The sequence below is a fragment of the Fukomys damarensis genome, unplaced genomic scaffold, assembly GCF_012274545.1.
Source record: "Fukomys damarensis isolate Sample0158 unplaced genomic scaffold, DMR_v1.0_HiC HiC_scaffold_11, whole genome shotgun sequence".
In the NCBI taxonomy this organism is placed as follows: Eukaryota; Metazoa; Chordata; class Mammalia; order Rodentia; family Bathyergidae; genus Fukomys; species Fukomys damarensis.
Genome location: NW_022900923.1, coordinates 22,910,904 through 22,927,359, shown reverse-complemented (window position 1 = coordinate 22,927,359; position 16,456 = coordinate 22,910,904). Strand labels below are relative to the sequence as shown.

The 16,456-nt window shown below is 33.2% G+C and overlaps 1 protein-coding gene across 2 annotated transcripts in view; it reads left to right on the top strand.

Annotated features, from left to right (window-relative positions):
• Acbd6 (acyl-CoA binding domain containing 6) overlaps positions 1-16,456 on the top strand; it is a 190,310-nt gene that overhangs the window by 81,545 nt on the left and 92,309 nt on the right. For both annotated transcript variants that reach the window (XM_010630276.2, XM_010630277.1), the window contains exon 5: positions 208-313. In XM_010630276.2, the coding sequence (XP_010628578.1) occupies positions 208-313 (106 nt within the window). The remainder of the gene's footprint in view (positions 1-207; positions 314-16,456) is intronic.

The following is a 16,456-nucleotide window of genomic DNA, read 5'->3' as shown; positions in this document are numbered from 1 at the left end:
CAGATGGAAATTTTTCCTTATAATTATACTTGCTAAAAACTTTGATCTTTTTGGAGGTTGAATATATTGTATCTACTGAAAATCTATTACTTTAAATGTTTTATAAAAACAAGATTCTATTCTGTGTCAGCAGCAAACAGGTTGTGATAAAAATGTGCAACTTTTGCGTATTTTACAATAAGATAAAGTTTTTTTTATTTCAATTAGGGAAGAAGACAAAGACATATTTGATTACTGCAGGGAAAACAACATTGACCATATAACCAAAGCCATCCAATCAAAAAGTGTGGATGTGAATATGAAAGATGAAGAGGTATGAAAAACATGTGCTATTAATTATTTTAATTTCTGATGAATGAATACTATGGCCCACAGCATTATAACATGTTTAATTTCTCTTGTGCATTGTTATTCCCCACTGCCTTTTTGTAAATGGTGGGTCTTTGAACTGTAGCTCCAAGTACAGTCTGGTTAAGTGCATAGTGGAATATGTCACACAGGTAAAATATTTTCTGTCTAAATCTAACATATTTATGAGCCAGGCATGATGGTGAATACCTGTAATCCCAGCATTTGGGAGGCTGAGGCAGGAAGATTACAGTGAGTTCAAGCACTTGGACTAAATAGCAACACCCTATCTCAAAAAACACAAAACAATAAAAAGTCTAACATATTTCTAATCAGAGTAGTAGAGATTACTAGCTAAAACTTGGCATAGTCAGATAACTTCCATTTTATTTATGGTAAAGGGAGAGACTTGGCATACTAAAATCTGTAGGTGATAACAAAAATCTCATTATTACAGAGCTCAACATGTTCTGTCCTTATAACACAAATAGGTATATTCTTTATTCAATAAATATATTTCTAAAACCTTGTGTTAGAATTTTGGTAAATCCAATAATTTAAATACTGGCCCATGATTTGTAAAGAGATCTTATGCTGAATTATTTTGTAATTTATTTATTTTATGAATAAAACTGCTTACATATTGAACTTAAATGCCTCTGAATTATAGTCATTTTGCTAATTTAGTAATTTACTTTTTATAATTTTTCTCAGTCTTTAGTGATCCTCTGATAGATTATTGAAATGGCCAAAAGGTGATAATTGTTCTGAAAAAAGTAAAGAGGGATCATAGATAATCTGTCAAATCACAAGCTTATGTACAGTAATTAAGAGCCCCCTACACAGGTTAGCCTTTAGTAATATCTCACCTTTTTCCCCTATAATATAATGTCAGTGGCATCTGGTATTGAAAATGCAGAACTGTAATAAATGCTGCATTATAAGGGGCCAATGATACTGATTATTCTCCACTAAATACTGAAACAAAAAGAGCCAAGAAAAATGTGACTAGAGAAAAGTAGAAGTTAAATTGTGAAAGAATAATTCCAGACTTTCTGATTCCCAGGTGGGGTTTGTGTGTGTGTGTGTGTGTGTGTGTGTGTGTGTGCACGTGTGTATGTGTTACTTTTTGTTTTTTACTTACAAAATACTTTAAAAAAACAAACAAACATGATTGCTTTCTTGATTTTATTGTTTTTATTTTATTGCTGTGCTTTATGATTTTTATAAAATAAGATAGATAAGTATTTTTTAAATTGAAATAATAAAATTTTTTAAAATAAAAAAATAAAATTAAAATAATACTGTTAGTCTTATAACAAAAAGGAATGCTCCCTCACCTGCTCCCTTGATCAAAAGCTTCCAGATTTTTTAGTTTTTCTTTTGCAATTTGCATATATAGTTATAAAAAATATACTTTCATCTCTTATATTTTTAATTTGAGACGTTGGCTTCCATGTATATTATATTTGTATTTAACTTTTTATCATCTTTTTATCATCTATTGTTCTCTGACCTGTTTTACAGTTAAATCACAACTTTTAATTTTAGCTTTCTGAATGAATCTATTGAATTAATTGATATTAATTATCTTAATATGACTATAAATATGATTTATTGCTAGGCTATGAATTTATGTACTGTGTATTTTCAGTCAGCTTTTGCTGCAGCAAATGTTCAGTGACTTACAACAACATACACTTATTTCTTGTTTATATCAGCATCTCATCAGATGAAATAACACAGATGTTCTTATGTGTTTTTATTTTTATGTCTTGCTTTGTGTTTATCTGTGATATTTTTAAAAGTCTTTGAGATCAGTTGAGGCTGTCCTAGGTTTGCTGGCCTTTTGAGGCTCAGTTCATCTTTGGGGAAGATAGGGTCTTGCTCTGTAGTTTTGGCCTTGAACTCACTATGTAGTCCAGGCTGTCCTTGAACTCAAGACAGTCATCCTGCCTCAGCCTCCCAAGCACTGGGATTACAGGTGTGTGTCACTCTACCCAGCTAAAGACTCAGTTCATCTTTATTTCATGTGTCTTCTCATTTAGAGCTACAACTTCAGTAAATAGATACTCTGGAGCAGGAACTAAAAGTAGATAGAGAAAGACCTCACAAATAACATTAAAAAGTTACATTTTGAAGTGGTATGCATCACATCTGTATATCTTCCTTTGGCCAAAATAAGTTACAAGGTTGAGACCCAGGTAATTTTAATTGGAAGTATGCCCTGAATATGGGCAAGCAAAGTAAGAGTGGAAAAGAAATGAATAATTATGTAATTATGAGTAATAACATCTACTTACCATGGTACAACATTTTTGTTTAAGATTTATAATTGCCTATTTTTGTTCTGACATTCTTAGTCTTCTGTGTTCCTATCATTAATATTCCCTCAGTTTGCCCACAAACTATAAAATTTCTCAGTGCAGTCATCAGGAAGGAATCTCACATATTTCTTAGATATATATCTTCTAGAATGTTTCTTCATTCTTCATGTTTAATCTGTACTTGTTGCTATAGACCTATTTCATAGATGTTATCCTGGAAGTTTTCTTTCTCTTTTTAATTTTTTAAAAACTTTTGTTAGTATATATTTGCAGTACATGATGATTACATTCACTGTGGGGAATTGCTACATATACTTAACATATTTCAATTCATTCCCCCCCCCCCGCTTTCCCTCCACCCCACCTATCCTGGGAGTTTTCTTTATCTCTTTCCTGGAAATTTTCTTCTCTTGACTAGATTCTCCTGTTTTCTGGAGGCTATGTCTTTGGGTTTTTTTGTTTGTTTGTTTACTTCCTTATTTTGATAGAATATCTTCTCTAATAGATTGCTCTTTTATTTTCCTGTTTTAGTACAGTATTTATTCTAGTAGGTTCCTGAAAAGGGTAAATGTTTTGAGATCTTTTTTTTGTTGAAAATGAATCTTTCTAATCCAGATGTGGTGGCATACTCCCAGCTCTTGAGAGCCTGAGGCAGGAGGATTGCTGTGAGTTCGAGGCCAGCCTGACCTACATAGTGAGCTCAAAGCCAGCTGAACTACATAGCAAGACCCTGCCTCAAAAGCAAAACAGACAGAACAAAAAAATGAACAAAAAAACCCCAATAGAACAAAAACTGAATGTTTCTGCTGGAGTCCTTGGCATATACCACAAACATTAAATATTTGATGAATTAATGCGTGATTGAATGAATAGATATAAATGACACAATGCAGTATTAAAGAGTTGTACTAACTTAGTGCTTCGCATCTTAGCTTGTCACTTCCTAGCTATGTGACTTTATCAACTTTATGTCTTGGTTTCTTTCTTTTTTGGGGGGAGTACCAGGGATCAAACTTGGGCCCTTGCACTTGGCAAGGCTGACACTGGAACCACTGAGCTAAATCCCCGGCCCTATGTCTTGGTTTCTTAATATGTGAATTGGGGATAATAATAGTCCTTACCTTGGGTTATTAGGTATATTAGGTATATGGCAGGTAAATAGCACCTGAGGTACACATAATAAGCAACACAATAAATGTCAATTTCTTTGATTATTCTTAATATCAATGAAGAATAATAATATAAAGAAATAATTGAAGAAACCACTTAACTTTTCAAGATCAGTTTTCACTGGAAAGTATTGTGTATGTATTATCTGATCTCTATTAATATTTCTATCTTTCAAATTACAAATAATACTTTACATAAGGTGTGTTTTACTTATTACTGATTACTTTTACTTATTACTGATTATGTTTACAATAATTTTCAAAGGTAGATATTATCCTTATTTTACAGATAACACCTAACATTCAGAGATGAACATTTACTTCCTAAAACACATACAGCTGCTAAGTGGAAATCAGATCTGGAATAGTATTTATCTCAGCATTGCATTTAAGAATAAAAAATGAAAAATAGAAGAGGAGGAGGAGGAGTTATTGCCTGTATTACATTCTAATTTGCAAAATTTTCTTTTATAAAACATTACCAAAAGTCAGATCTGCATTGACTTCTGCAGAGATCATAAGATGGACAGCAGTGACAGAATAAGTGCTTAGTACACAAATATCTTACAGTAATTAACATAATTTTTGTAAAAATAAAAGGGAAACATGCAAAATGTATCCCTTCTACAATTTTGTGCTTTGATATAGTACTGCTTCCCAGCTCTTCCACTTTGCTGCCCATGCAGCTACCTTTACCCCCAGCCTGCCAGAATATTGTGTTTCCATGAACAGATGAAGTGCTTACACATTCATAGACTGAGACGTCAAGAATTCAGTTGGGTTCTCTCTTTACTCCAAGCAGATTTCTGCCCTCTCAGCCATGACAACTCGGGCTGGGCTTTGAATACTGATGACAAACCCTTTTATTATTAATCAGGGATTTGTATGAATTAATTTAAAAACATAAGGGAGATGGTAGCTTTAAAATCAGAATCAAACTTAACATCCTAAATAAATCAAATTGTTTCATGACATTTAAAGCTCTAACAAAACAAATTTGAAAAGACTTCATGATGGACGAAAAATACATAACCTCAAAATTAAGTTTTTAGTTTACTTTTAGTCCCTTATCAGTAAAGAAGACATTCCCTTATTATAAGTTGGCTAACAATTGTAGTTTTTAAAGAACATCTAGATCTTTGTTTTTATCTGATATTTGAACTTGAAATATTTCCCTGCTGAATGCCTAGGATTCTTTGAGGTGATACGTTTTTATTTTAAAATGTTCCAGTAGGTTCAACCAATTTTGCCCTTATATTACTAAAATGTCTAGAAATTTAAGCACACTTAAAATTTTTAAGCACATAAAGAAATTTAGTTAGAGCAATAAAATGATTAGAATTCATAATTGTTTGCATTCCCACATAGTCACAAATATAATATTATTACATTATTATAAATTTATAAGTTACTGTGTTTCCTAAAATTCAAATCTTTGGATCTATGAATGAATAAATGTGAGAAATGACTTTTAAATAAAATATATTTGTAGCTCATAATGACATTATTTTATTATGCTTAAGTATAGTTCCTTGTGTATACCTGTATTCAAGTTGCAATTGCTACCATATAATAAAATCTATATTCTTTCTTCTCCCCTTCCTTGTTTACTCTCTCCTTCCCTCTTTTTCTTCTTTCCTTTCTTTCTTTTTTTTTTTTTTTTTTGTTGTTGTTGCTTTCTGGAGCTCAGACCCAGGGCTTGGCACCCACTAGGCAAACATTCTACCACTGAGATACATTTCCAGCCCAAAACATATATTTCTAATTTGAGAAAATTGCATAATGGTTCTTACTGTTATAATAATTAGGATATTGTATCTATTTCACATAAGAGAAAAAACTTTGAAGTTACACTTACTATTTAGGAAGTTATCTATATATCAGATGATTATATATTATCTATATATCAGATGTTTCAAGATCCAAGTTTATAGCTACTTGGTATTATATGTACTGACTTTTTATTTAAATTGGAACTTTTATCATAGTCATTTTCTAAGTGCTTAGAAATTGAAGTAATCTGAAAAATAAAGAGAATATCTTAAAACCTATATTTTTTAAAATGTTGATTCAGTTTTTTAATCTTTGAGCCATGTTACTACAGCTTTATATGTCAAGTATTTATGATTCTTCAAAGAAAATCTTTTAAGAGGAAAAGAGTATATAAATAATTTGTATAAGTATATGTAAGGTATGAGCATAATATTTCTTACCAAACGTCAGGTACAATTTATGGTTGCGTAATTCTTATCACACGTTATTTCTCAGATTAGTGCCATATGCAATAGACAATAAATACATGCTTATTATTGGTAATATTTAAATAGTATTTTAAATATTTCCAGTAATTTAAATTTGTTTAGAATAAATGTAATAATGTATTATTTTAGCAAAATAGATGACATTATTCTGATGCAGATATGTGTCCTAAGGCCCCCAAAAGTATTCATTCATATTTCATTGATTTTTCCATAGATGCTTACCTAGTTTACTCCTTTTACTGAGCTCCTTGTTTAGTCTTTTAGTTCTATCCTTATAAAGACATAATGCTATTATTAGCTATTTTTCATGTGTCTATTGAGGCTTTAATTAATAAAATATTTTGAAGCAGGTTACCTTTCTCTGGACTCATTTCCTTTCTCTTGGTTTGTTTTAATCTTCAGCTCATGTCAGAATACAATTTACATATTTTTAGCTTGAGAAACTGCTGCAAAATCTAGCAAACCAACAGTATTTTTTAAAAGCTATTAGTAGACATTTGCAATACATAGTGATTCCATTCTTCTTGGAGTTTGATACATATACATATCACATCTTGGTCATTTTTCCTACCCCTCTTTTTCCCTCCCCAGTGCTTCCCTTTCCTTCTTTCCCTAAATTCTCTTCCCATCTCTACAGAGTCTACCTCCTTGATTTTAGCATGCTCTTTTATTTTGCTTTTTATTTATATTTTAGGTCTTTCATATTGGAGAAACCATGTGATATTTAACATTTTGTAACTGACTTATTCCACTTAGTATTGTGGTCTCAAAATCCTTCCACTTTCTTAATGACTTCTATATATATATGTGTGTGTATATATATGTGTGTGCGTGTGTGTGTGTGTGTGTATACCATATATTCTTTATCTATTCATCTGTTGATAGACAAAGGCTACTTCCATGATTTATCTATTGTGAGTTGGGGTGCTATAAACATGGGTATGGATGTATCTCTGTAATATGATGAGTATTTACTTTGATGCAGGCAGTGCTATTTAAAAATCAAGACTATGATTGTACTATGCATCAGAAACTTACTTAATACAAAATCAGAAGATGATGAAAGTAGTTTAAACCTTAGGAGATTTGGCAACTTTTTTCTGTTTGGTTGACATGTAATACGCATGACAAAACTTACCATTTTAATCATTTCTAAATACACAATTTTGTGACATTAAGAATTTCAGAACATTGTGTAACCACCGCCATGATCCATCTCCAGAACTTTCTCATCTTCCCAAACTGAAACTCCGACAACATTTAACACTAACTCTCATTTACTCTTTGCACAGCCTCTGGCAACCACAATTTCTATGAATTTGACTACTTTACATACCTTATATAAGAGAAATCACACAATGTTTATCCTGTTTACTGACATATTTCCCTTAACATTTTCAAGGTCCATCCATGTTGTAACATGTGTCACAATTTTCTTTCTTTTTAAAAATGAATAATCCTAGATCTATATGTAGATTATATATAATCTCAGGTTTCTCAATAAGAGAGCTTCTGTGTCTGACTTACTTCACTCATGTTCTCAAGTTGCATCCATTTGCCTGTGGATGCCTCAAGTTACTTTTCTTTATGGCAAAGTAGTACTCCATTGTATATAAATATATTTTCCTTATCCATTCATCTGTTGATGAACATATGCACTGTTTCCAAGATCTAGCTGTTATACATTGTGCTGCTATAAACATGGGTTGAATAATCTATTTTATGCATTTACCACATTTTGTTTATTCAGATATCCATTGATGGATACTTGAGTTGCTTTCATATTTTGACTTTTATAAATAATGATTCCTGATTGCAGGTATATAATTTTTTATTTTTGCCAACAATACTGAAAAATGTTAAATGTACATTTTATGGTAAACATCTGTATTTCTACCACTAGATTCTACCACAGGTATTTTACTACACTTGCTTTATTGATATCTATTCATTTCTTTATCCATCAACCTATTTCTTTATGTACAGTACACAAATAACAGTACCCTTCTTTCTAAATGCTTTGGCATGCACATAATTAACTAGATTTCAGGATTCGTTTTTCCTCTTAAGATTGCATTTATATACAGTGAAATTCACAAATCTTAAGTTCATAGTGCATTTTGATAAATGCGTATACCTGTGTAACTGAAGCTCCTATTAATATGTACAACACATAACTCCATAAGTTTCCTTGTGTACCTTCCCAGTGAATCCTTTCTCCTAATCCTAAAAAAGAAACCTCTGGTCTGATATTCTTTACTGTAGAATAGTTTTGCTTGCTGTAGATCTTTCTGTGAATGGAATCATACATATACACTTTCCTGTGTAAGGCTTGTTTCATTCTGCATAATGGTTTTGAGATTCATCCATATTGTTGTAGATCAGTACTTTCTTCCACTATGTTACTAAGTAATGTTCTGTTTTGTGAATTCACGACAATTTACATGTCTATTGTTTTAAGACGGATATCTGAGCTTTTTTGTGATAACTTCTAGTGTTACTGCTTTTGTCACCTATTACATACAGGATGAAAAATACTATCTCCCTAGCTTATTCCTTTGTCTTTAAGTGACTGATGTGGATTAGTAAATACTTATGAAGGAAATTTTAGAAGTAATATCTTTAAAAACCTTCACATTCCCTGACAACTGAACAATGCCATTTCTTCTTTCTAGATTGTAGTCATTGAAAGAGATCAAATACTTGCTGCCTTTATTATTTTTTTTTCTTAACTTTATTGGTACCTTTAATGTATACAACATAGTGACATTCATTATTGGAAATTTGCATCTTTACATAATCTATCTTGGTTCTTATTTTTTCCCCATTCTCCTGCCCTCCCTTCAACCCCTCCACCACACCCTATTTACAGAGACTTTATTTCCATTTTTTAATTTTCTCATAATTAATTCCATTCCCTTCTTTCCCCTACATCTCCCACTTCCCTTTCCCCTTTGCTCCTTTTCTTCCTATTTCACATTATCTATTATACCTTTTAATCCTTATTTACACTTTCAGTTTCTCACACCAGAGAAACGATTCAGAATTTATATGTGTCCCTATTTATTTCACTTAAGAGTATGGCCTCAATGTCATCCATTTAGCTATAAATATCTCTAATTTCTCATTTGATATGGCTGAGTAGTACTCCATTTTTAAAAATTTTTTTTCTTTATCCAGTCTCCAGTTACTGGAAAATTGGGCTGTTTTCAAGTTTTAGCTATTACAAACTGTTGCTATGAACCTGGGTGCACATATATTGTTATGGAAAGGTTCTTTTAATTCTTTTGGGAAGATACCCAGCAGAGGAATAGCTGGGTCAAATGGGACTTCCAGTCCAAATTCTTTGAGGTATCTCCATGCTGATTTCCACAGTAGTTGCACCAGCCTGCTCACCAGCAATTGAGTAGCGTTCCTTTTTCCCCATAGCCCCACAAGTATTTGTTATTGGTTAATTTCATGATAACAGCCATTCTTTCTGGGGTGAGGTAGAATCTCAGCATTTTCATTTGCATCTCTTGAATGACCAGTGATGTTGAACATTTTTTTCATATGTTTATTTGCTATTTCTACTTATTTGTGTGAGAAGTATTTGTTCATTTCAGATGCCCATTTTTGGATTGGGTCTTTAAAAATTTGGGAGGTCTGATTTTTTTAAAGTTCTTTTTATATTTTGGATAATAGAACTTTGTCTGAGGGACAGCTGGTGAAATTTTTTTCCCACATTGTGGGTTATCTCTTCACACTGTTGGTCGTTTCTCTTGCTGTGCAGAAGCTTTTTAATAAGAGATCCCAGTTGTTGACAGTACTAGCTCGCATACAACTGAGGTTTTTTTCCTACAATCTCTTCTTACACCAGCGTCTTCAAGAGTTCTACTTAACCTGTCTTCCAGCAAGTTTAGTGTTTCTGTTTTAATATTTAGATCTTTAATCCATTTCTATTTTCGTTTAATACATGATGTGAGAAATAGGTCTAGTTTTAATCTTTGGCAAGTTGAAACCCAGTTTTTTCAGTATCATTTATTAAAGAGGCTATCTTTTCTCCAGTGAGGGTATATGGTTCCTTTGTCAAAAATGAGGTGGCTGAGTGTGTCTGGAGTTGTTTCTGTATCTTCTAGTCTATTCCGCTGGACCTCAGGTCTGTTTCTTTGCCAATAGCATGGTTTTTTATCACAATAACTTTGTGGTATAGTTTCAAGCTGGGGATTGTGATACACGCTACCTTCTTCTTATGTCTAGAATTGATATTCTAGGTCTCTTGTTCCAAATGAATTTTTGGATTGTTTTCTCAAGGTCTGTTAAATATTCTGATGGTGCTTTGATTGGGACTGCATTCAATCTATATAGCAGTTTTGGGAGTATGGCCTTTGTCACTATCTTGGTTCTTCCTACCCAGGAGGAAGAGATATTTTTCCATTTTCTGATATCCTCTTTGATCTCTTTTTCAGAGTGCTATAGTTTTCAGAGTAGAGGCCTTTGATTTCTTTCATTAGGTTGATTCCAAGTTATTTCAATTTTGGGGGATGCTATTGTGAAAGGAATTGTTTGCCCCATTTCTCTCTCAGTGAGACTGTCATTCATGTACAGGAAAGCTATTGTTTTTGTGTGTTGACCTTATATCCAGCTACTTTAATGAATTGAGTTATTAAGTCTAGAAAATTTTTGGTGGACTTCTTGGGGTTTTCTATATAGAGTATCATGTCATCTGCAAATAATGACAATTTGACTTCTTCATTTCCTATCTTTATTTTATTTCTTTCTCTTGTCTAATTACGTGGCTAAAAATTCCAAAACTGTATTGAACAGGAGTGGTGTTTGTTGACATCCTTGTCTTGTTCCTGATTTTAGTGTGAAGGATTTCAGGTTTTGACTGATTTTAGTATGATACTGGCTGTTACTTTTTCATAGATGGCTTTTATCCAATTGAAGTAGAGTCAGTCTATTCCAATTTTTTGTTGGGTTTATATCATGGATGCATGTTGAATTTTGTTGAACACTTTCTGCATCTGTTGAGATGATAATGTGGTTTTTGTCCTTGGCTCTATTAATATATAGTGTATTACATTTATTGATTTGCATATGTTGAATTATCCCTGTATCTCTGGGATGAATCCCACTTGGTCAGGGTGTATGATCTTTCTGTTGATCTTCTTCATTTTATTTGTCATTATCTTATTAAGGATTTTTGCATCTATGTTCATTAGTGAGATTGGCCTATACTTCTCTTTTTCTGTGCTTAGGGGATCAAGTGATGCTTGCTTCCAGGAATAAATTTGGAAGTATTGCTTGTCTTTCAATTTCATTGAGGAGTTTAAACAGTAGTGGGAGTAGTTCTCTTTAAATGTCTTGTGGAATTCATCAGTGAAGCCACCAGGCCCCAGGCTTTTCTTAGTTGGAAAGTTTTTAATTACATTTTCAATTTTGTTGATTGATACTGGGTTGTTTAGAATTTTTAGGTCATCTTCATTCAACTTTGGTAATTCATATGTACCTAGGAATCTGTCCATTTCTTCTGTATTTTCCATCTTATTGGAGTATAGGTTCTCAAAGTAGGTATTGAGGATCCTCTGGATTTCTGCTGGGTCTGTTGTAATTTCACCCTTTTCATTCCTAATTGCATGCATTTGGGCCTTTTCTTTCCTTTTTTTGATAAGATTAGCTAAGGGTTTGTCAATTTTGTTTATTCTTTTGAAGAACCAACTCTTTGCTTCATTGATTTTTTTTTTTTTTTTGGTATTATTCTCTCAGTCCCCATTGCATTTCTGCTCTGATCTTTATAATTTCCTCCCTTGTATGAGCTTTGGGTTTGTCCTGTTCTTCTTTTCCTAAAATCTTAAGGTTCAGTATCAGGTTGTTTAATTCGGCTCACTCTGTTTTCCTAATATGAGTATTCAGTATTACAAATTTCCCTTGTAAGACTGCTTTCATTGTGTCCCATAGATTCCTATATGTTGTATTGACATTGTCATTTAATTGTAGAAACTGTCTAATTTCTTCTTTAATTTCCTCTGTGACCCATTGGTTATTCAGAAGTTTGTTGGTCAATTTCCATGTGTTTATGAAATTCTTTCAGTTTCTTTTGCTGTTGATCTCCAACTTCACTGATATATATACAGGGGATAACTTCCAATTCCTTTGCACTCACTTAAACATGTTCTGTAAGCAATTATGTGGTCTGCTTTTTAGAACAACCCATGTGTATGTGAAAAGAATGTGTATTCTAATTTTTTGAGGTGGAACACTCTAAACATCTGTGAAGTTCATTAGTTCAAGAGTTTGATTGAGTTATAATTCATTATTAATTTTCAGTCTAGTTCTTCTATTTATTTGTGACAGTGGGGTATTGAAGTCGTCCCCTACTATTATTGTATTAGTGCTTATTTGATTTTTCATGTCCATTAGTATTTGTTTTATATAGTTGGACACACTAGTGTTTGGTACATATATATTTATGATTGTCATCTCTTCCTCTTGGATTTTTCCCTTTACAAGGATGTAGTCTCCTTCTTTGTCTCTCTTAATCAGTGTTGGTTTGAAATCCACTTGATCTGCAAAGACGATAGCTACTCCTGCTTTTTTTCAGGTTCTTGTTGCAGGGAACATTGTTTTTCCATCCTTCAACTTTCAGTCTGTGAGTTTCTTTTTTAACTAAGTGTGTTTCTTGTATGCAGCATATTGTTGGATCTTGACCCATTCTGCCAGTCTCTTTTGATTAGTGAATTGAGATCTTTAACACTGATGGTTGTAACTGATATGTATTGACTTATCCTTGTCGTGACTTTTTCTTTTTCTAGGATTCTCCCCCTTTGCATTTAATTTCTTGTTGTGCCTGATGGATTCATTCTGCTGGGCTTCCTGGGGTTGTGATCATCATTGTCTTTTCCTATGATACTGTTTAAAAATTTTTGTAGTGCTGGTTTGGTATTCATGAAGTTCCTAAGGTGCTCTTTGTCATGAAAGTATCTCATTTCCTCCATCAATTTTGAAAGTTTTGCAGGGTGTATCAGTTTGGGTTGGAGGTTGTTTACCTTTAGGGCTTGAAATACATCGCTCCAAGCCCTTCTTGCATTGAGGGTTTGTGTTGAGAAGTAAGCTGTGATTCTGATAGGCTTTCATTTGTATATGATTTGTTTCTTTTCTCTAACTGCTTGTAGAATTTTGTTCTTCTGTTGCAGTCCTATATGCCTCACTTATGTGTATGTCAAGTTCTTTTCCCCTACTTGGGAAGTTTTCTGCCATTACTTCTGTAAACAGTTGTTTTTGTTTTGTTTTTTATGTCACTTACACTCTCTCCTGTTTCTTCGTTTCTTCAGTCTTGTCATTCTTCTTTACATCGTCTAGCAGTTGCTGAATTGATTTCTCATGGTCCCTTACTATTTTTAAGAAAATTTTCTTTTCCTGGTCACTAATTGCAATCCTATATTCTACATCTGAAATTCTGTTCTCACATTCTGCTGTGTAAACTTTTTAGTGGAGTTTTTAACCTCCTGGAAATGTGTTTACATCTGGTTTTTTTTTTTCAGCTTTAATTGAGTTTATTGGTACATTTTAGGGATACAGTACAGTTACATTCATTGTTGGGATCTTGTACCTCTACATGACAAGTCTTGGTTCTCATTTTTTCCCCTTGTCCCTGCCTTCCCTTTACCCCCTCCTCCCCTCCCCATCTACAACCACTTCATTTCCATCTTTTGATTATCTCATATTTTTTTCTTTTCCCTTTTTACCCTTCCCCTGCCCATCCCACCTTCCATACACCTTTAGCTCCTTTCTTCCCATTTCTCAATGTCAATAATCTTATTAGGATCTTATGTATTATTGCAGATTATTCACACCAGAGAAAGTATTTGGTATTTACACATGTGTGCCTTATTTATTTCACTTAGTATATCTTCAATATGTATCCATGTTCCTATGAATGAATCTATTTTCTCATTCTTTATGGCTAATATTCCATTTTATAGAAAAACCACATCTTCTTTATCCACTTTCCAACTGATGGGCAAATAGGCTGTTTCCAAGTTTTAGCTATTACAAACTGTGCTGCTATAAACATGGGTGCACATACTTCTCTGTGATATGATTCTTTTAGTTCTTTTGGAAAGATACCCAGTAGAGGGATGGCTGGGTCAAATGGAACCTCCAGTCCAAGCTCTTTGAGGTATCTCCATATTGATTTCCATAGTGGTTGCACCAGTCTGCACTCCCACCAACAATGGAGAAGGGTTCCTTTCTCCCCACAACCCCGCCAACATTTGTTATTGATTGATTTCTTGATAACAGCCATTCTTTGTGAGGTGAGGTGGAATCTCAGTGTTGTTTTCCTTTGCATCTCTCTAATGACCAGTGATGAGGAGTGTTTTTTCATATATTTACTTGCTGCTTTTACTTCTTTGTCTGATAAATGTCTGTTCATTTCAGATGCCCATTTTTGAATCGGGTCTTTATATTTGGGGGGGCTGATTGTTTTGAGTTCTTTATATATTCTTGATAATAGTCCTTTGTCTGAGGAACAGCTGGTAAAAATTTTTTCCCTCATTGTAGGTTATCTCTTAGTTCTGCTGATGGTTTCTTTTGAAGTACAGAAGCTTTTTAATAAGATGAGATCCCAGTTGTTGATTCTATCTTCTAGTTCCTGTGCTACTGAGGATTTGTTCATAAAGTCTTTTCCTATGCCAATGTCTTCCAGAGTTCTGCCTCACTTACCTTCCAGCAAGTTTAATGTTTCTGTTTTAATATTTAAATCTTTAATCCATTTGGATTTTAATTTAGTGCATGGTGATAGATAAGGGTCTAGTTTTAATCTTTGGCAGGTTGAAATCCAGTTTTTCCAACACCATTTATTAAAGAGGCTATCTTTCCTCTACTGAGGATGGTCAGCTCCTTTGTCAAAGATGAGGTAGCTGAGTACATCTGGGTTTGTTTTTGTGTCTTCCAGTCTGTTCCACTGATCCTCAGGTCTGTTTCTCTGCCAGTACCTTGCTGTTTTTATCATGGTGGCTTTGTAGTATATAGTTTCAAATTGGGAATTGTTATACCCACTGCCATGTGTCTGTTGCCTAAGATGGCTTTTGCTATTCTAGGTCTCTTATGGTTCCAAATGAATTTTTGGATTCTTTTTTCTAGTTCTGTGAAATATAGTGTTGGAATTTCAATTGGCATTGCATTGAATCTGTATAGCAGTTTTGGTAGTATGGCCATTTTCACTATGTTGATTCTTCCTACCCAGGAGCAGGGGACATCTTTCCATTTTTTTATATCCTCTTTGATTTCTTTTTTCAGAGTGCTGTAGTTTTCAGTGTAGAGATCTTTTGTTTCTTTTGTTAGATTGATTCCTAGATACTTCATTTTTTTGGATGCTATTGTAAAAGGAATTTTTTCCCTTATTTCTCTTTCTGTCTGTCTGTTATTTGTGTATAGAAAGGCTATTGATTTTTGGGTATTCACCTTGTATCCAGATACTTTACTGAATCTGTCAATTAAGTCTAGAAGTTTTTTGGTGGAGTTTTTTGGATCTTCAATGTAGAGTATCATATCATCAGCAAATAATGATAGTTTAACTTCTTCCTTTCCTATCTTTATTGCTTTAATTTCTTTCTCTTGTCTAATTGCTGTGGCTAATGTTTCCAGAACTATATTGAAGAGAAGTGGTGATAGTGGGCATCCTTGTCTTGTTCCTGATTTTAACATGAAGGTTTTTAGTTTTTGGCCATTCAATATGATGTTGGCTGATGGTTTTTCATAGATAGCCTTTATTAAATTGAGGTATAGACCATCTATTCCAATTTTTTGCAGGGTTTTTATCATGAATGGGTGTTGAATTTTATCAAATGCTTTTTCTGCATCTATTGAGAGGATCATATGGTTTTTGTCCTTGACTTTGTTAATATAATGTATTACATTTATTGACTTTCGTATGTTGAACCACCCTTGCATCTCTGGAATAAATCCGACTTGGTCAGGATGGATGATCTTCCTGATAATTCTCTGTATTCTGTTTGCTAGTATCTCATTAAGGATTTTTGCATCTATATTCATTAAGGAGATTGGTCTGTAGTTCTCTTTTTTAGTTGCATCTTTCCCTGGTTTGGGAATTAAAGTGATACTTGCTTCCAGCAATGAATTTGGAGGTATAGCTTCCCTTTCAATTGCATTGAAAAGTTTGAAGAGTAATGGCAATAGTTCTCTAAATGTCTTGTAAAATTCAACAGTGAATACATCAGGGCCTGGGCTTTTCCTTGTTGGTAAATTTTTAATTACATTTTCAATTTCACTGACTGTAATTGGGGTGTATAAAATGTTTTTATCATCTGTGTTCAAATTTGGTAATTCCTAAGTATCTAAAAATTTG